The sequence below is a fragment of the Podarcis vaucheri genome (genome assembly GCF_965113315.1).
Source record: "Podarcis vaucheri genome assembly, chromosome: W".
In the NCBI taxonomy this organism is placed as follows: Eukaryota; Metazoa; Chordata; class Lepidosauria; order Squamata; family Lacertidae; genus Podarcis; species Podarcis vaucheri.
The window spans coordinates 5,138,535-5,158,735 of NC_138757.1; the positions used below are offsets into that span (position 1 = coordinate 5,138,535).

A 20,201-nucleotide genomic window follows, 5' to 3' on the forward strand; every position below is an offset into this window, starting at 1 on the left:
GAAACAACCTCTTGTTTATTTATTGCTGCCAAAGCTTGTGTGTCTATGGTGTCCGTCATAGTTATATAGGCAACCTAGACAACACCCCCCCCCACACTCCTAGATGTTTAAATTCTCAAACAGAGTGGGGGACCCATGACCTCATAATTTCTCTTGCCTTGAGATCTGGAAGATTACTGTGTGGTTACGTCACCTGTTTGATTTCCTGCCTCACTGAAGCAAACATTCACATGGCATTTGGTCTGTAACATGGAAAGCTACCACCTTTCAGTTCCCCGTGTGGAACTGGGAAGTTGTGAATCTTTTGTGTTCCTAATGCTTTTACTCCTTGCTGCTGAACGGTAACTAGAACAGCCTGGCTACTGCATTAGGAATATCACCAGTGAGGTAAAATGCTTCACAAATGTACACAGCTTGCTGTAGCATTGTATGCTGGAGGCCGGGTTAGGGTCACTTCATCCAGCTATTTCTGGATGCAAGGAAGAAATTGCTTAATTGGGTGAAGGTCAGTACAGGAGTAAATCTAGTCAGCTTGGCTAAAGTGGTGCCCATTTTGAAAATTATTTGTATGGCAGCATAAGCTTCTGTGCTGCATTATTTTTTATGGGTCCTTCAATGAATCAGTTCATGAACAAGTTTGACCTTTCATTATGTAACTCACTAAATTAATATGAGAGTGTATATCTTGTACTGAGATTTTTTTTATACCCATCACTGCTTTTAAATTAATACAGCTGAGGTACTGTGCGCAAAATAAGTTTTCAGTGCTATCCTATGAATGTTGATTTGGAAGTAAGTCCCACCAAGCTCACTTGGATTCCTGGGTAAATAAATGCACCTTGGATCACCTCCTTTCCATGGATGCTAGATGATTCCGTGTGTTGTGGGGTGGGGGAGGAAGGGAAACTTGTGGCCCTCCAGATGTTGTTGGACTTCCACCAGCCCCAGCCAGCATGGGGCAGTAGTTATGGATGATGGAAGCTTTAGTCCAACATCTAAAGGGCCCCTGCTGTAGGAAATTGTCTCTTTAATTTTAGCAACTGGAGACTTGGTGTATGTGGGGTGACCTCACATTGATTTCCTCTGCCCCTGGTCTCCTGCCTTTGTGATAGCAGACAGCAGTGTTCTCCAGTTACAAAACTTGTGTTTCTTAATGACTTAGGAACTTGTGTGAAAAGCATTGGATGGAGTGGAGAACTGGCACCACAAATTGGGTGCTCTATACTCTTCCATCTGCAAATCAGTGAAGTGACCAAGGCACTTACTTGTAAAACAAATGTGGAAATGTTGTGTGCTGGGGATGGGGAAGGGGAGAAACAGACCTGACTTTGGGACTCTTGCCACTGCTGTCAGAGAGGGAGGTAATCTATCAGTTTTGGAACATCTACAAAATGCAACTCTCCTGATAACAGGTTTAAAGTAAAGATTTAATACCGTCCTCTCTCTACTATGATGTTGCAGTGACAGTTTAAAACTCATTCTCTAAATCTCAGCAGACTTTACATCCAGCAGTGGGCCAATATAGAGTTTAATGGCATTACAACACATAAATCATCTTTTAAAGATGCTACCAGTAGCTCCAAAATTAAATGCAGACAATGTCCTCAGTTATAAATAATTTATCAAACACCATTTCGGATGAGCCTTCATGTTGAGTTATTTATTTTAGCCTTTACTGTTCAATTCCTCAGATACATTTTGAGAGATCCATTACTGGTCAGTTTAATGAACTTGGGGGTCTGCTGTGCCCCCCTCCAGCAGTTTGGCACATCTGTGGTGACCATTACATGGCTGGTCCAGACCTCTTTGTGCCTTTTACAAGTGCTGCCCATTTGTCATGTGGCGGTAAATGGAGGAGCACATTGGAGCCTTGGGACCCATTGCGTGATGTAGCAATGGAGGCAAGCTGAGCGCTCCATAAAGGGCTGTTTGTCACAGCTGACTTGTATTACAGTCCATCACTCTTACTGTAATCTCATTTAAGGAGCAGCCGTGGGCCCCAGAGAAGAATATTCACAGTTAGCTTGGGCTTTGTAACCATAAAGGAGGAAGTGCTCCTTTTATATACTCAGAACTTTTAGGGTACTTTTTTAGATTAATTCTTGCCCTGCGTCATTTGTGCTACCATCGTTAAGACTGCGACTGTCAGCACATTCAATATACACCTCTGTTTTGCAGCTTTAAGAACTTCATTCGGTGGTAGAAATTAGCATATGTGGCATGTATGCAGGGCCAATTTTTCCTGAGCAGTGTTTCACAGTGCCATTCTTGAGCAAGAACAATATTCTACTCGTATGCAACTGTTTCTTTAATTAATAGGATTTAATAAAATGGATGTTAAAAATGTTACATGGGCCTGATGGTGGTAGGTGGTACTTGATTTGGTAAAGTGGAGTTTGGTTTTGTCAGTTTAAATGTGTAAAATGGCTTTGAAAGCATGCTAAAATAGTGTTGAATTTGGCACAGAGCAGGCAAGCTGCTGTATTTTCAGTCTGAGGAAGAATGCCTCTGTTTTTCTGGTACTATCAAGTACAGTGGTGCCTCGCAAGACGAAATTAATTCGTTCCGCGAGTTTTTTCGTCTAGCGAATTTTTCGTCTTGCGAAGCACGAAATCCCATAGGAATGCATTGAAATTCAATTAATGCGTTCCTATGGTCAAAAAAAGTCCAAACAAAGCCAAATTTGGTACAAGAGTTTATTAAGTGCTCTTTAAAGTCACACATACTGTAAAGAGCATTTCAAAAATTGAAGGAACAATAAATTAAGTTTCTAAACATGACAGAAAAACATTTAAAAATCAACAAAGTGTACAGTACATTTTCTAAGACTCTGGGGGACAACTCGAAGAAGGTTCCTCTTCCACTCTTTGCTTATTGCTGAAGAACCCCCTCCTCAACTGTTCCCCCAGCCACCCACCACACAGAAATTCAAATCCAGATTTTTTTAAAAAAAACAGCAGAGTGGCCCAATGGTCACAGAAAATCATAAAAATGCAGAAAAAACCACACAAGCTTCCAGATTCTTGCAAACCCCTCCTCAACTGTTCCCCCAGCCACCCACCGCACAGAAATTCAAATCCAGATTTTTTTTAAAAAAAACAGCAGAGTGGCCCAATGGTCACAGAAAATCATAAAAATGCAGGAAAAAGACACACAAGCTTCCAGATTCTTGTAAACCCCTCCCCAACACCAAGTCCTTGAATTCCAAACACCCCAACCCAAAATCCAACCCCCCCCCAAAAAAAAAAGTTTTAAAAGTTTAACTTACCAAATGGCTGCAAAAGAAGTTTTGGAAAAGCTTCAAAAATCACCAAAGTCTTCAAAAACCTCAAAAAAGGCTACCACACCGCGTTCTATGAGTTGCTCCTCGAAGTCAAGTCGCAACTGTATTAACGGTGTTAAGAAAAAGGAAACAAACTTGCAAGACGTTTTCGTTTTTCGTCTTGCGAAGCAAGCCCATAGGGAAATTCGTCTTGCGAAGCAGCTCAAAAAACGCAAAACCCTTTCGTCTAGCGAGTTTTTTGTCTTGTGAGGCATTCGTCTTGCGGGGCACCACTGTATTATGTTTGCTTATTTCAGTACATCTTTTTTCTTTCTAAACTGAGGAATGTCGCTGAGATACGGTCACATGAACATGTCTGAGGCTTGTCCAAGGACTCGTATTTGATGACAAAAATCCCGGAAGCCCATCTTTCACAGGGGGGTGGTTTCTGCTTTTAATTCTGAACCAGGACAAAGCTTAGGTTGAGTGTGTTCTGAACAGTCATTTTGTTCAGTGGAAGCAAATGAGGCAAGCAGAATGCAGACCTCTCTGCCTGTGTCACAACTGAGCTATGAGATTCTTGGGGGCCTCTGCAGAAAGCACCATATATGGATAATGATGCTGGACTGCAACTCCCAGCAGCTGTTGAACACATCCAAAAATATCTGAAGGACCACAAATTACTCATCCCTTAGATCAAAATACCCTCCTTCCCCTGCTTGCTTTTCCAAGTGGACTTTGGTTTGGATGTTCTCTTGCTTGGAATAGTTACAGCATTTATGGATACACTTCATTGCTTATTTGAATTGAGCAATATTTCCAGTTGCACAGGTTCTACGAAAAGCATCTTGGGCCTTGCAAACAGATCCTGTCCTGCATTTGGTTTCTATGGAAGTTTTGCTTCAGGAGATGATTACTCCAATGGAGGCTGATGGCTGGCATTGTGCAATTGCTTGGAAATATGGGAAGGGGGGCAAATGTCTGATACCCACTTTGAATTTTTTTCCTAGGAGGAAGAAGCCAAACAGCTTGTGAGAGACGCCATAGCAGCTGGCATATACAACGATCTGGGCTCTGGCAGTAACATTGATATTTGCATCCTCAGTAAGAACAAGCTGGACTTTCTCCGTCCCTACGATATGCCCAACAAAAAAGGGGAAAGGTGAGCGTGTCCCTGTTTAAATTGTTTCCACAGACAAGAGAGTTAAACCTTCAGGTACCAGGAACAGGCAGATTATGCCTTCAGAGTGCAAACACTTGTAATTGAAATGTTACAGGTAATCGTATCCCAATTGTTGAGGCTGCACACTGTTCTAGCTTAGATAATTAAAACGCACTCTTGAAAAATAAATGCAACAAGAATTGTTCTGCCTGAAGTAGTTGTCAGCCTAAGAGAAAGTCTGCTAGTTCCAAAAGTGGAGTGAGTTCATTTTAATAGGAACGAAGGGTATTTTCGAGAGACATGCACAAAGATTCCTGGATAAACTTAGCAGTTATGGAATATGAAGAGAGGCCCTCCTGCACATCAGAAATGGTTAGATAGCAGGAAGCCAAGAGAGTAGAAATACAGGTGGCTCCCCATTTATGTGGGAGTTCCATTCCGGGCCCCTGCACACATACGCAAAATTGCACAAAACGGGGAGCACCTGGTGGCTTGTGAGGAGACCAACCCCAGAGCCCAAAGACAACCTTTTCAGGAGGGTTTACTCATGAATGAGCCTGAAGGGTGGCAGCAGGGCTTTGTTGAGCTACTCAGCCTCCCTGCCTGGCAGCTGCAGTTGCTTCTTCCCAGCGCATCAGCGGAGCAAGCCCTGCCACCCCCTGGCTTGTGAGTAGAACCTCCCCAGAGCCCTGGGGTGGGTGTCGTTGTGAGCCAGGATTCAGGCTGCTCCCCATTTCCAGGTACCTCTTCTGGGTCCCCGGCACCACACGTGTGTGCAGTCATGCACAAATAGATTGCACATAAATGGGGACTTGCTTATAAATTGACAGTTCTCCATATGAAAAGAGTGTGCAGCTGTAGAAAGCGGAGACCTCCAAGGATCAGTATTGAGACCTGTGCTTTTTAACTTGTTTATAAACTATACTTGCTTCGGGGTGAGCAGTGAGGTGGCCAAGTTTGCTGATGATACTAAATTGTTCAGGTTTGTTAAAACAATTTGAGACTGTGAAGAGCTCCAAAGGACCTCTCCAAACTGAGTGAAAGGGAGGCAAAGGAGCAAAGGCAGTTGAGTGTAAATAAGTGTAAAGTGATGTATTTTGTGGCAATTTTTTTTTTTTAATTTCACATATACACTCATAGGGTTGAACTGGCAGTGACTGATCAGGAATGAGACCTTGGGTTTGTAGTCGATAGCGCAATGAAGATGTTGACTCTGTGTGTGGCAGCTGTGAAAAAGGCAAATTCCGTGCTAGGGATCATTAGGAAAAGAATTTAAAATAAAACTGCCAACATCATTGTGTCATTATACCAATCTATGGTGGAACTGCCTTTGAAATACTATAAACGGCTCTGGTCCCCTCACCTTAAAAGGGTAGAGTTGGAAAAAGTTGAGAAACGTGCAACCAAAATGATCAAGGTGGAGTAACAGGTTGATATCTTTGAGACTTTTAAGTTCACAGGAAAGGCAAGCAAGAGGTGACCTGATAGATGTTTATAAAATTATGCATGACATAAAGTGGCTAGGGAGGTTTTCTCCCTCAACAACAACAGAACTCATAGACATGCAATGAAGCTGAATGTTGGAAGAATCAGGAAATATAAAGTACTTCATGCAACACATAGTTAAACTATGGAACATGCTCCCACAGGGGGCAGTGATTAAGAGAGGTTAAGGCTACCGGGGGCTACTAACCAAGATGCCTGTGTTCTACCTTCACTGTCAGAAGCAGTATGCTTTGGAATACAAGTTGCTGGTAATGGCAGGTGGGCAGAGTGCAGTTTTGCTCATGTTGTGCTTATGGGCTTCCTCCATGTATCTGGTTGGCCACTGTGAGAAGAAGATGCTAGACTGGGTGGGCAATTGGCCTGATCCAGGAGGCTGTTCTTATGTTCTTAAAGTGCAATTGTCCAGCGCAAATAGTATGGTGTGAAAAGGCAGTAGCTGGGATTGTGACCCTTTAGGGAGACCAGTATTCCCTGTACATCTGCTGTGTCTTTGCCAAGGACATGGCTGTTTCAAAGTAGGGAAGAGTAAGAACTTTCAATTTTTGTTTGCAAGGGAATAGCCACTTTGCTGTGCAGTTTTCCATTCTGTTCCGTGCACCAGGTTATTCTTGGAGTTGCACTAGGATGTGGGCAATAACAAGAACTGCATCATTTTGCATGGCAGCAGCTATTTACTTCTTTCAAAGACTAGAAAGGACCATTTGGGAACATACTACTTACCGACCTTGAAAAAGGATCCTGTCTTTGCAGGAGCCACTTTCCCTGTGCTTGTAACCTTCTGTAAAAAGAAAAGGCTTATTGTAATCAGCTTTCTGGGTCACTGTCCTAATGCAATCCACAACTCCCAGAAAGGTCACCTGGGGTTTCCACTCATAGCCTCCAACTGGGCTAACTGGCGGCACTGACATTCTCTCTGTCCAGGAGAGGTTCTTCAAAAGCCATAGTGCAAGAGGGATATGGGTTACAAATACAGAATGAGGTCTCTTGGCAGGGGTCGAAGCTCTAACTTGACTCTCTGCTCCAAAATGGAGTCTTCCTTTCCAATAACCTTGTCTTAGAATGTATTCACATGCAGCATTAAACAGTTGTATTTTAATCTATGTGTACAGATGCCTCCCTCTTGGCCCATGTCTAACTGCCCTGCAGCAGAGGAAATAAGCTGGAGTCTGGCTTGTTGTGACTTGTAACTCAGGGCCTTGTGGTTTGTTTCCTCTGTGTGGTAGTCAGAAGTGGGTGATTAACTTGCTGTGTTCTATTTGGGAAAAGGGCAACTTTACTCAGTACAGCAACTAGATCTAAGTATATATCTCCATCTGCCCCCCTTGTTAGTGGGATTTCTGGCAGACACACATTACTCTCTATAATTGCTTCTCTATTCTCCCCCTCCACCCTCAAACAGGCAAGGGCGATACAGCTGTGAGAGGGGAACTACAGGTGTGCTCTATACGAAAGTTACACCCTTGGATCTTGAAGTGGCAGATGAGACAGTGCAAACAATGGATACATCTTGACTTACTGGGAACTTCTGGGCAGTGGAAGAGGATTGAGAATTTTCATACCTGAATTCTGCATCTGTATGCTGGCATTAATGTTCTGTATGCAGTTTAAATAAAAACCAATATGAATTGACCGGTTGACTTGTGTAATAACTGGGGCAGGAAAAAATAATTTTCTAAAATGATTATTTGCTTCAGTAGGTCAACCCAGTTGTACATCCAGCCTATTATGTGACCCCAGCCACTTCACAAGTAGAGCAGCAGTCATTCTTAGATGCAAAAGTTAACAGATCTTATCCCCTGTGTGCTAATGGTGTATTTATGCTGAAGCTGTCTGGTGACCAACAAGCAATAGCCTAAGATTGTGTGGACTAAAAGCCTGCTTCATTCGATAAATCTGCTGAAGCAAGTTTTAGGTCATGAAAACTTGTGATGTAAATTTGTTGGTCTTTAAGGTGCTTAGCAGATTCCCTGGTTTTGTATGCAATATCCTTTTATATTGCTTTTATATTTAATCATTTCCCATATTTTTCATAACTCAAGAGGAATAAATAAAGTGTGGTCACAGCATTTTTTGCTGGACACTTTCACGTACCTTAAGCAGGTATGGCAGAGGCAGGGGGTTACAGATCATTTAGTAAAGCAACAAAGCAAAAGTAACAGGCATAAGGTGGAAGTTATTTGATGCTGGAAACAGTGTTGCTCTGGATTTTACACCAATCAACCCCAAGTGGATTTACCTCACCCCACACCTAAGGTTTTTTGGGGATATAGTACAGGTAAATGAGGTGACAAGTATTTTTCCAAGGAAAAGGAAGGGCAGAAAGTCGGTATCAAGCTCAGTACTATTTAAACTAACTTTGATAAATGGCTATTATCTTACCTTTTACCCTTGAAACTTACATTTCCCCTAAGCGGTGTCTTGGTACCTGCTCTCTCAAGCCCCCCATCTGCTCTACATGGGATGGAATTAAATAGATATGAAAGAGAGAGAAAAGTTGGTGTTAAAGAGTTGAGTCCTTCTGTGTGTAATATACAGATGCAGAAATGAGCTTATATTTACCGTATTTTTCGCCCCATAAGACGCACTTTTTCCCCTCCAAAAATGAAGGGGAAATCGGGGTGCGTCTTATGGGGCGAATGCCTGCAAGCCTCGCGCGCCCGGCAGGAGGTCCCACCGGGTGCGCGAGCCTTGGGGCGGCAGCCTGTCGCCCGAAGCAGGGGGAGACCTCGGGAGGGCTCTCCCTGCTTCGGGCGAGTGTCTGCAAGCCTCGCGCACCCGGCAGGAGGTCCCACCGGGTGCGCGAGGCTTGGGGCGGCAGCCTGTCGTCCGAAGCACGGGGAGCCCTCGGGAGGGCTCCCCCTGCTTCGGGCGAGTGTCTGCAAGCCTCGCGCACCCGGCAGGAGGTCCCACCGGGTGCACGAGGCTTGGGGCGGCAGCCTGTCGCCCGAAGCAGGGGGAGACCTCGGGAGGGCTCTCCCTGCTTCGGGCGAGTGTCTGCAAGCCTCGGGCACCCGGCAGGAGGTCCCACCGGGTGCGCGAGGCTTGGGGCGGCAGCCTGTCGCCCGAAGCACGGGGAGCCCTCGGGAGGGCTCCCCCTGCTTCGGGCGAGTGTCTGCAAGCCTCGCGCACCCAGCAGGAGGTCCCACCGGGTGCGCGAGGCTTGGGGCGGCAGCCTGTCGCCCGAAGCACGGGGAGCCCTCGGGAGGGCTCCCCCTGCTTCGGGCGAGTGTCTGCAAGCCTCGCACATCCGGCAGGAGGTCCCACTGGGTGCGCGAGGCTTGGGGCGGCAGCGGACTGCTTGCGCGCACCTAGAAGCTTGGAGCGCGCTGAGCTCAGCACGCCCCAAGCTCCTGGTGTAGCGCAGCGATCCGCTAGCCCTAGGAGAGCCCCGCGGCTCTCCCAAGGCTAGCAGACTGCTTGCGCGCACGCAGAAGCTTGGGGCGCGCTGAGCTCAGCACGCCCCAAGCTCCTGGTGTAGCGCAGCGATCCGCTAGCCCTGGGAGAGCCCCACGGCTCTCCCAAGGCTAGCGGACTGCTTGCGCGCACGCAGAAGCTTGGGGCGCGCTGAGCTCAGCACGCCCCAAGCTCCTGGTGTAGCGCAGCGATCCGCTAGCCCTGGGAGAGCCCCGCGGCTCTCCCAAGGCTAGCGGACTGCTTGCGCGCACGCAGAAGCTTGGGGCGCGCTGAGCTCAGCACGCCCCAAGCTCCTGGTGTAGCGCAGCGATCCGCTAGCCCTGGGAGAGCCCCGCGGCTCTCCCAAGGCTAGCGGACTGCTTGCGCACACACAGAAGCTTGGGGCGCGCTGAGCTCCGCACGCCCCAAGCTCCTGGTGTAGCGCAGCGCACCTGGGGGGGGGAAATAATTTTTTCCCCTTTATTTCCCCCCAAAAAAACTCGGTGCGTCTTATGGGCCGGTGCGTCTTATGGGGCGAAAAATACGGTAGTCAGCATGAGTTGCTTATTCCTCCGGTTTAATAGGAATACCCTTTCTGACTGTCATCAGATGTTTTCTTATAAGAAAATTCAGCCATACAGCAGGTAGCACTTAACTTATTGTTGTACCATAATTATAACTGAACCACTGTCCCAAGTCAATTAAGTACCTGAATATGTATATCAAGATTAAATCATTTGCAGATAAATAATAGATAATAATAGGGAAAACTGGGAAGGACTGTCCTACAGTTTATTCAAAAGGTCAATCAACTTCCAAATGCAGCCCAACAGAACCCCCTTTCACAGTGAATATTCTGCAGAAAGAATTTAAAACAGAAGCATATCTTAAGAGGCAAAGGTAGGATAATCACGGTAATATGCTACCTTTCGAGAGGATCTCATTCTTTTGTGATTTAATCTCTGCCAGCAATTTGTGTGTATATGCTACAATCACATTTAGCCCTGGAGGAGAGCCAGCATCTGGTACATGTTTTTTTATGTGTTTTTAAGCTTTCTGTTTGTGTGAATGATTTCAGATGCCAGATCATCACCTGTGTTACCTTGTTGTTAATGTACTTCATCTTTGTGTCAGTGTCAAAAAAGAGAGAGAGAGAGAGAGAGAGAGAGAGAGAGGATGAGAAGGGGAAAAAAATAATAATGATGTTGGGACTGAAGAATTTAGAAAGGACCTAAGAAAAGGAGGTGAAGTGGACAAAATTACCTAGTCCTTGGTTTAGCGGTCAACCTGTAAGCGGGAAAATTTTTCCTCATGATTGCAAATAGATGTGCTCAGATAATACGCTTTTACACCAGGCACCTTTTTCTTTCTACAAAGAAAATTGTTTATTTTGTAAATCATTTAATCTTATCTAAAAATGCACATTCACAAAAAATTCTTTGGAAATACATGCACTTAAGCGCTAATAGATCTTAAGGAGTAAGTATATGAGACCAGATTTTAGCAGACACACCTGTAACATGGAATTGCCCAACAGACAATTGCACCCCAAGACCAGGTTATATATAAATTCAAATGAAGCCTGCAGTGCCAGGGAGAGATTACCTTGCTTTTAAAGACACCCTCCAGCAGCAGCACCTGAAAGTTTGTAAGCAGATGTGCTGCCGCTGTACAATAAAGCTGAAATATTCTGACTTTCCACCATTATTGATAGGCTGGACTTCCTTGTGGCTTTCCACAGCCAGGATCTTTCACAGCAATTAAACACTAGCCTTATTACCCTTTGTAGATTGTTTCAGAACTGCTTAGTAGTTGGCATTGCCCTTCTCAATTTAAGGCAGACTGAGCTACACAGAAATCCACTGAAAAAGATGCATGTATATTCCATTCTTTATTTCCAGCAAAATAACCTGCTTTGAAAATAGCCCAGAGGCCAGGCCACATTTCAACCCATGAAACGTGGACATCCTTCTCTAAATAGCATCCTTCAGTACTGAAGCTGATGAAGCACCATTACTCAGAAAGGGAAAAAAAAGACAGATGCAAGAGAAAGCTGGCTTCCTGAGCAAAACCTTTCTTGAGCCAATGGAAACTGAATTAGCAAGTCAATGAAATAATTTAATTGATTGAAAGTATGTGTAAATGCAAAGTCTTAATACGTCCTTCAAATCAGCTTGATTAAAATATTCACATTCTTCAATGAGTCTTCACAGTTAAGAAGTGTGGTTGATCATTTGAGTTAAAATGAACGAATTCTATTTTAACTTACCTTATTGCATGGTCAATGTAATACCCTTTTACATTATGTTTTGAACACTGCTTCAAGGTAGTTGTAGATGGCCAAAGTACCACTGATTTTATAAAGCTTTTCCCCCCAACCCCATATTCTGTGTGCAGTAACACTGGTCATGTAATATTAGCTATTGATATTCTCACAAGATCTGTGCCAGCAGCGGCACAGAAACTGACAAAAAAGAGAGCTTTGGTTTGAGGCCTACAGTGGAGGCCTCACTGATTGCATCCATAGTGGCAAATAAAATGCATTGCAAAATATAAATCACAAAGTTTCAATTTCTTTAAAAAAATATTCAAACATGTTCACTCACCATACCCTATTATTGTAAGGAGAGAAGTACAAAAACTCCAGGCTGGATGTCTTTTAAAAAAATATATTGTAGCCTTATTGGAGTTCACCGATTGCGTCTGCGTTGCTCCAGGACAGGAGGAAGGAAGTCAAAATGACACCAAGGTTGGTTCAAAGAAAGAGTTTATTCTGCTCTCCGGATAGCAGAAGGCACTTGCGTGGTGAGTCCACAGCAAGTCCAAAGAAATGACAAGTTTCATGCAGTATATATACCCTCCAGGCATCCTCTCCCCCTTCCCCAGCCACGTCAACTTGTATACGCAGGTTGACATCACATATGTTCCTGCTCTGGTACTCTCAACCATAAAAGGATCTTCCTTCCTGTACTTATGATCATAAAAGGATCTTCCTCGTCCTCTTATCTGGGAAGACGTCATAATCTCTGGGAACACGCTTTTGGTGTTTTTCCCGGACATTGGTCTTGTGCGTATTTTGTGGTCAGCACATAAAATAAAGTTCTGACGTGTTTTCGTTGTTCCCCTGGGGAGCCAAGGCCATCCCTTGCCTGTCCTGATAAAGGACAGAACTGTTTATGCAGTTGTGTCCTTATTATGGTTTTGCTCAACAGTTCAAGTTTTACGCATTTAAAAGTGCTCTCTTTTGAAAGAACAAAGGGGGGGGGGTTGAGTCAGTTTTTAAACTTACTACACAGAAACCCATTCCTTCAATATGAACTAAAAACTGAATTTGCTCGACGCGGTGGCCCGGAAAAACCTCATATTGAGCGTTCTGAGGACCTGGTGTTCCAGTGGGTGCCTTTTGGCGACTCACCCACTCCCTGGTAAGCTCGTAAAGAGCCCCGAGAGCGAGTGAGGTTGGAGACGTGGCATAGCGGAAACGACTCGCTTCCTTCACAGCGCGAAGCTCTGAGTCTGGCGATCGTGAGCGGCCAATTCCTCCCAAAAAAGGACAAAAAAATTGGAACTGTGAGTAAAAGGAAAAGTTTAAATCAGGCTATTTTGGGGGACAAAAAGGGATTTAAAAATGGAGGTCGATCCCTTTTGCTGAACTAAAGGAGAATTGGTTTTGAGGACCAAAGCCTTACGTGGGAAAAAGACTTAGAAAGTTTGCAAGCAAACCTCAAAACCCCTCTTCTGCGGGGGGGGGGGATTTTTGGACTTTAAGAACCCTGCGAGACTGAGTATTAAATTAAAGAGGCTCCTTCATTCTGTAGCGGACCTCCCGGTAGGAAAGGCTAAATTCCATTGTGACGTCACAATGAGAGAGGAAACATTCAACTTTCGTTTCAATTGAATTGCATCTTGCTGCCGTCTGGACTTGTTTTTAAGTAGCAAAAAGTATCTGTTACCTCCAGAATTGCCTTTTAAATATCAAAAGGGACTGAGAAAAAAATATTTTGCAGCCTGCCTCTCAGTAATAAAGAACTGGGAGGCTGCTGGCTGCCTGCAACTGACTCCTGTGGAACTGTGGTGGGAACCTGTTTTTCTCCTCTCTCCCGCTTATTGTCGGATTGACCTTGAAATTCTTGAGCAACTATGAGAGTTGATAAAACAGACAAGGGAGCAGTAAGGTGAAGCTCTAGAAGTGCAGCCTTTGAGGATAGTTACAGATAGGTAGCCGTGTTGGTCTGCCATAGTCAAAATAAAAAAATTCCTTCCAGTAGCACCTTAAAGACCAACTAAGTTAGTTCTTGGTATGAGCTTTTGTGTGCATGCACACTTCTTCAGATACAGATTCTTGAGGATAGTGTAATGCAACTGTTGTCTGAAATTAAAGATGATATAAAACGTAATTCTCAGGGCATTGAAAAACTGAATTAAAAATTTGAAGACTTGAGAGTGGAACTGAAAGAGGTGAAGACTGAGGTCACAAGTCATGAGACAAGGTTGACACAGCTTGAGACAGTTAGAGTGACTGATTTGGAAGGACTACATTATGAAAATGAAAATTTGATTGTATTTCTTCAGATGAGGGAACGGGAATCTCATTTAAGATTGAGACGTGTGCCTCAATTGGAAGAGGATCAACTCAGGGAGTGGATGATAGATCAATTCGTGGCATGGTGGGATTTGAAAAACGACGAAATTGACTTCTTGGATAGAAAAGGTCTATAGATTTGGTCCCCAAAAAGATTCAAAAATTACCTATGACTGTATAGTGGTCTTTAAGACCAAAGAACAAAGAGATACTATTTTGGGACTGCACTACAAAATGGGGTTAAAAATTCAGGATAAAGCCATTGTCCTTTTTAAAGAGATTCCTAAACACTTTCTGAGCCTGAGATCCAATTACACAGATTTGACAACCATTCTGAGGAGGAAAAATATTTTCTTCAGGTGGGAATTTCCGGAGGGTCTCTCCTTCAAATTTGGAGGAAGAAAGCAAAGAATTAAGACTGTTGGATAGGGGCTTCCGGAGCAGCGCGCTGACGAGACGGGTGGGAATCTGCGCTCCTGCAAACTCGAGACAGACCCAGGCGCCGGTGAGAGAGAAACGAGGGGCAAGGTGTAAGTCACCTTGACCTCAGGGGGGGATCCTGAGGGCTGAAGCCTTAGGCAGCGCGAATAGAGGTCTCCCAGTATTAAAAACTAAAGAAGATGCAGGGAGGACCTCTGCGCAAAGAGGCTAAACCACTCTCCGGTGCTAACGCCCCAATACCCCGGCGTGGCAGCGCTGAACTCTCCAAAGAAAGGAGACTCTTAAAAGCAAAACGTCTCCCCTGAGTACAAGAACAGGAAAAAACTGAAACCAATAACCCCCATAAGACAAAGTGGGGAAAGGGAAAGGGAGAGACGGGAAGGAAAAACAGACTAGAAGAAAACACAGAGTTCGATTAAAAAGTGGAAAGAAGGTTTTAAGAAAGACTGGCAATTGACCCAAATATAAATGACTCCAAAATAATTTAAAATAAGACTGCTGACAGCAAGAAAGTTTGGAGACTAAAATTAACACACCTGTGTCCGAGTGAGGAATGTTAAAAGTAACATGGAGGGCCACCATTGACGGAAACTAAAGGGAACACAGACAGGAAGAGACATCAAAGAGGAAACTGAAGTATTAGAGAGAGGAATATAGGAGAGAGAGGAATTGAAGGAGAAAACAGTGACACGTGTGGCTGACGTAGGAACAGGCACAAGTGGAAAAAATACAAGTTGAGACAATAGCACCATCTATTGGACACAAATAAAAAAGACGAAAATAGACATTAAAATGGAGACCAAATAAAGAACAGACAATCTGAAATAAAGATTTTAATGTTATTTGTGACAAAATTACAGCTCTCTTCTCTTCCCAACTAAATAACTTGGAGGAAAATACCAAACTATTTTTATAAATAAATGGACATATAAATATCTAAACTAAGGGAATTCCCTGAAATGAAAAACGCTGAGGGATCAGAAGGAAAAGAAAGGATTAAAGAAAGAATAGAAAGTACAACAGCTTGATGGGATCAAAGAAAACACCAACTCTACGTGGTGCCAACACATTTCAAAATCTTTTTTTTTTTTTCAGATAAATATTTTATTAGTTTTCTAAAAGTAAAGAAAAAAGAATGAAATACTAAAGCATAAGAATAAAGAACAAGAATAACAACACAAGACAGATATACCATATATGCAAATAAAAAGTTTTCCACCTGTCAAATTAACATAGTCGTTTCTTCCTGGACTTCCTTCAACCCGCCCGTAAATCTTCCGCAATAAAATTCTAAGATACACATTACCTAGTATGTATTGTCATTAGATATTCTTCTACCTCTATTTACCTTGGACAATACCTCTTCCTCTTTCACAGTGCTTCTCTGAATCCCCTTAACGTTATTTGACCTTCACTAAGATGCTCCAAGTAGTCCACATATTTCCCCCAGTCCTTGACAAACTTTTGGTCTCTTAAATGTCTGATCTTTCCAGTCAATCTGTCCAAATCCGCGTAGTCTAGTAACTTCGATCTCCACTCCTCTATTGTTGGCATTTCCTTTTTTTTCCACTTCTGAGCAAGGACTATCCTTGCTGCTGTTACTGCATAATACATAAATTTGTGGTCTTTCTTCTTAATTTCATTCCCTAGTATTCCTAGCAGGAAAATTTCGGATTTTTTGGTAAACGTATATTTTAGAACCTTTTTTAATTCAATATATACTTCCTCCCAATATTCTCTCACTCTCCTGCACTCCCACCACATGTGATAAAAAACACCCTCCTTCTCTTCACACTTCCAACATTTGCTGTCTACTTTGTACATTTTTGACAATTTCGCAGGTGTTATGTACCACCTGTAAAACATCTTCATGACGTTCTCTTTCACCGTCATACACGCAGTAAAATCCAGACCCTCTTTCCATACATTCTCCCAATCTTCAAATTGTATAGCGTGGCCCACATCATTGGCCCATCGAATCATTACTGTCTTAACTTCTTCGTCTGCCAAATTCCAATCCAGCAACATCTTATACATTCTAGATATTATTTTCACCTCGCTATTTATAATTTCCGTCTGGAATTTTGATTCTTTATCTGCATACCCTCTATCTTTGGCCTCTTTTCTAAACATCTCGTTAACTTGGACGTGGTGCAACCAGTCATACACGTACCCCTTGATCTGCTCATACGGTTTTAGTTTCCATTTCCCATTCTCTTTCGTTAGCAGTTGTTCATATGTTGCCCAGTCTCCACTCATATTGATTTTCTTGAGGCTCATCACTTCGAGGGGTGAAAGCCAGTGTGGGATCTTAGGTTCTAGTATGTACTTATATCTTTCCCATACTTCGATAAGTGGGCCTCTAAAAATGTGATTTTCAAACCCCTTGTGCATTTTCCTCTTACCACACCACAGATAGGCATGCCAGCCGAATCTGTTATTAAAACCCTCTAAATCGAGTAACTCCTTATTCTTTAGCTTGGCCCAATCTTTTATCCAGCAGAGACATACTGCCTCATAGTAGAGTCCCAAATCCGGTAAGGCAAAGCCTCCCCTTTCCCTTCTATCTGTCAACAGTTTATATTTTATACGGGGTTTTTTGCCCTGCCATATAAATCTTGATAGAACTCTCTGCCATTCCTTGAACACTCTACTTCCCTTAATTATGGGAATGGTCTGAAATAAAAATAATACCCTCGGTAATACATTCATTTTAATAGTATTGATCCTTCCCCAAAGAGACAGTTTCAGTCTTCCCCATGCTTCCAGGTCTTTTCTTATTTCTCTCCACACTGGCTCATAATTATTTTTAAATAAGTCTATATTTTTAGGCGTAAGCCAGATCCCCAAATATTTTATTTTCTTAACCACCTGTATCTGTGACTGTTCTTGGATTATCTCTATTGTTCTTTGATCTATATTCTTTACCATCATCTTTGTTTTCCTCTTATTTAATTTAAAGCCTGCTATTTCTCCAAATTGGTCTATTTCCTTTAGGATTTCTTCTATTGTAGTTATTGGGTCTTCCGTCATAATGACTAGATCGTCTGCAAATGCTTTGGTCTTATAAGCGTGTTGTCCAATTGTCACTCCTTTAATTTTCCCGTTTTGTCTGATTGAATTCAGAAGTACTTCCAATACCATTATGAACAGCAACGGGGAGAGTGGACATCCCTGTCGTGTTCCCTTCTGTATCTTTATTTCTTCTGTCACAATATTGTTTATGATCATTTTGGCCTTTTGATCTCTGTATATTGCGTTCACTCCATTAAAAAAATATCTGCCTACATCCAGGTGTTCTAGGTTCTTCATCATAAAGTCCCACGCCACGTTGTCGAACGCTTTTTCCGCGTCTACAAACATCATTATCGCCTGCTTATCGATTCTAACCGATAGGAATTCTAGCATATTAACTATATTTCTTATATTGTCCCTCATGTTCCTGCCTGGAAGAAATCCGGCCTGGTCTTTGTGAATAATTTCCACCAATATGGACTTCAGTCTTCTTGCTAGAATACCTGAAAATATTTTGTAGTCCGTGTTCAACAACGAGATTGGCCTATAGTTGTTAACCTGGGTTAAATCTGTGTCCTGCTTCGGGATGAGAGTAATGAACGCCTCCTTCCAGGTCTCTGGGATTTCTCCTTTTCTTAAAACATTATTCATAGTCTCCTTCAAAGGATTCACAAGTACAGATTTCATCTCTTTGTAGTAACTTGCTGTGAATCCATCGGGTCCCGGAGCCTTCCCTCTTTTTAGATCTTTAATTACCTCCTCTATCTCTTCTGTTTCAATTAACTTATTCAATCGTTGTTTCTTATCAATTGGGATTTTCTGCACCATTTTCTCTTTCAGAAATCTTTCTATCTTCCTTAAGTTGTTTCTATCTTTCTTTTTGTAAAGGCTTCTATAATAATCTAGAAACTCTTTTCTAATTCCTTTTGGATCAGTGACCTCTTCTCCCTCTATTATAATTCTATTTATTGTACTTTGTTCTTTTCTCTTCTTAATCTGCCACGCCAACCACTTTCCAGATTTATTTGAGAATTCGAAGCTCTTTTGTCTTAACTTTTTAACATTCCACTCTATCTCTCTATTTATTATCGCAGCAAATTGGGCTTGAAGAATTTTTATGTTTTCTTTTATTCTCTGAGAGTTGGGTTTTTGAATTAATTTTTGTTCACTGTCCATAATCTGCCTTAAGATTTCCTCTTTTCCTTTCTCTCTGTTCCTATTTTTAATCGAATTCTGTTGGATAAAGTATCCTCTTATCACAGCTTTGCTGGCGTCCCAGACTACGTTAATGTTTGTACCTTTATCTCGATTATCCATGAAATATTCTGATAACTTTTTATGCGCATTTTCTACAATTCTTTGATCATTTAAGAGATAATCCTTTAGTCTCCATCTGAAAGTTCTTCTGTCATAGCTCTCCAGTTCCCATTCTATCGGACTGTGATCAGAGATTACTCTCGGTTTTATTTCAATTTGTTTTACCCTAGGACAAAGTTCATTTGATATCCAGACCTGATCAATCCGTGACATCGAGTGATGTGGCTCGGAATGGAATGTATATTGCTTGTCCAATGGATGTCTGAGACGCCAAATATCCATCAGATTGCAATTTTTCACCATTGTGAAAAATGATTTTGGCAATTTCCCTTCTTTACTTACACCTTCCCTCAGTCTGTCCGCTTCTAAGGAGACTACGCCATTCATGTCCCCCATTAGAATGATTCTCTGATCCATATATTCCAATATTTTCGTTTCTAGGTATTTATAGAAATCAGTCTTGTTGTTATTTGGTGCGTAGATCCCAATCACAATCAAACTTTCACCTTGCCAGCTGATCCGAACCGCAACCATCCTCCCCTCCTCATCTCTAAATATTTGTTTAGCTTCAATCTTTTTTTTAATATACAATACAACCCCTCTTTTCTTTTCTCTATCGGAGGACTCAAATTCTATTCCCAATCTTTTGTTAATTAGCAATTTTTTGTGTTTTTTAGCCACATGCGTCTCCTGGAGGCAGATAATATCCAAATTTTTCTTTTTCAAGAATTGCTCAATTTTATTCCTCTTTTTTTTCTCATTCATTCCATTAACATTCCAACTCAAAATCCTTAACCCCATAATGTCTAACACTCACTAAACTTTTCTCTCCTTTTCCCCCTTTTCCCCTCCCTTTTTCCTCTCTCTTCCCTTTATTAGTTTTCTGTGTTCTCTTCCTCCTCTTCTTCTTCTTCCTCTTTATCTGATCCGCTTTCGTTCGCTTCTTGTTCGTCCTCTGTTTTCGTATCTCTAGGTGATCCTTCCTCTACTTCTCTTGCTCCACCCTCCTCTGTTCTTAACTCCTTATACTTCCTCAGGAATTTCCCGGTCTCCTCTGAATTTAATAATCTATGTCTTTTCCCTCTGTATTCGAATGATAATCCTTCGGGAAACTCCCATCTGAATTCGATTCTGTTCCTCTTCAAAGTCTGTGCTAGTGGTTTGTAAAAATCTCTTCGTTTAAGTAATCTAATTGGAACATCTTTAAAGATAATTATGTAGTTTCCCCCTATATTCAATCTTTTTTCCCTATTCTTTTGCAACACCCTATTTCGAAATTCTTTATCTCTAAATGTTATCAGACAGTCGCCTGCATATTTTTTAGATTTTGTTGTTTTTACACGCATTCTAAATACATTCTGCACATTTCCAGTCATTTCTTCTGTTGATATATCCATCCAGGCCGCCAATTCTTTTATCAATTTTTCCTTAATATTCTCACCTTGTATCTCCGGGATGGCTCTCAGCCTAAGATTCGCCTCTCTCTGTCGGAGTTCATTCATTGCGATAATATCTTTTATCTC

The 20,201-nt window shown here is 42.4% G+C and overlaps 2 protein-coding genes across 2 annotated transcripts in view; both read left to right on the forward strand.

The window, feature by feature from the left end:
- LOC309523313 (proteasome subunit beta type-7-like) overlaps positions 1–7,559 on the forward strand; it is a 36,450-nt gene extending 28,891 nt beyond the window's left edge. Inside the window, exons 7-8 of the mRNA XM_082207114.1 lie at positions 4,273–4,424; positions 7,330–7,559. Coding sequence (XP_082063240.1) covers positions 4,273–4,424; positions 7,330–7,441 — 264 coding nt within the window. The 3' untranslated portion in view covers positions 7,442–7,559. The remainder of the gene's footprint in view (positions 1–4,272; positions 4,425–7,329) is intronic.
- The window catches only part of LOC309523308 (uncharacterized protein), a 283,533-nt gene that overhangs the window by 185,476 nt on the left and 77,856 nt on the right, over positions 1–20,201 (forward strand). The window lies entirely within an intron of this gene.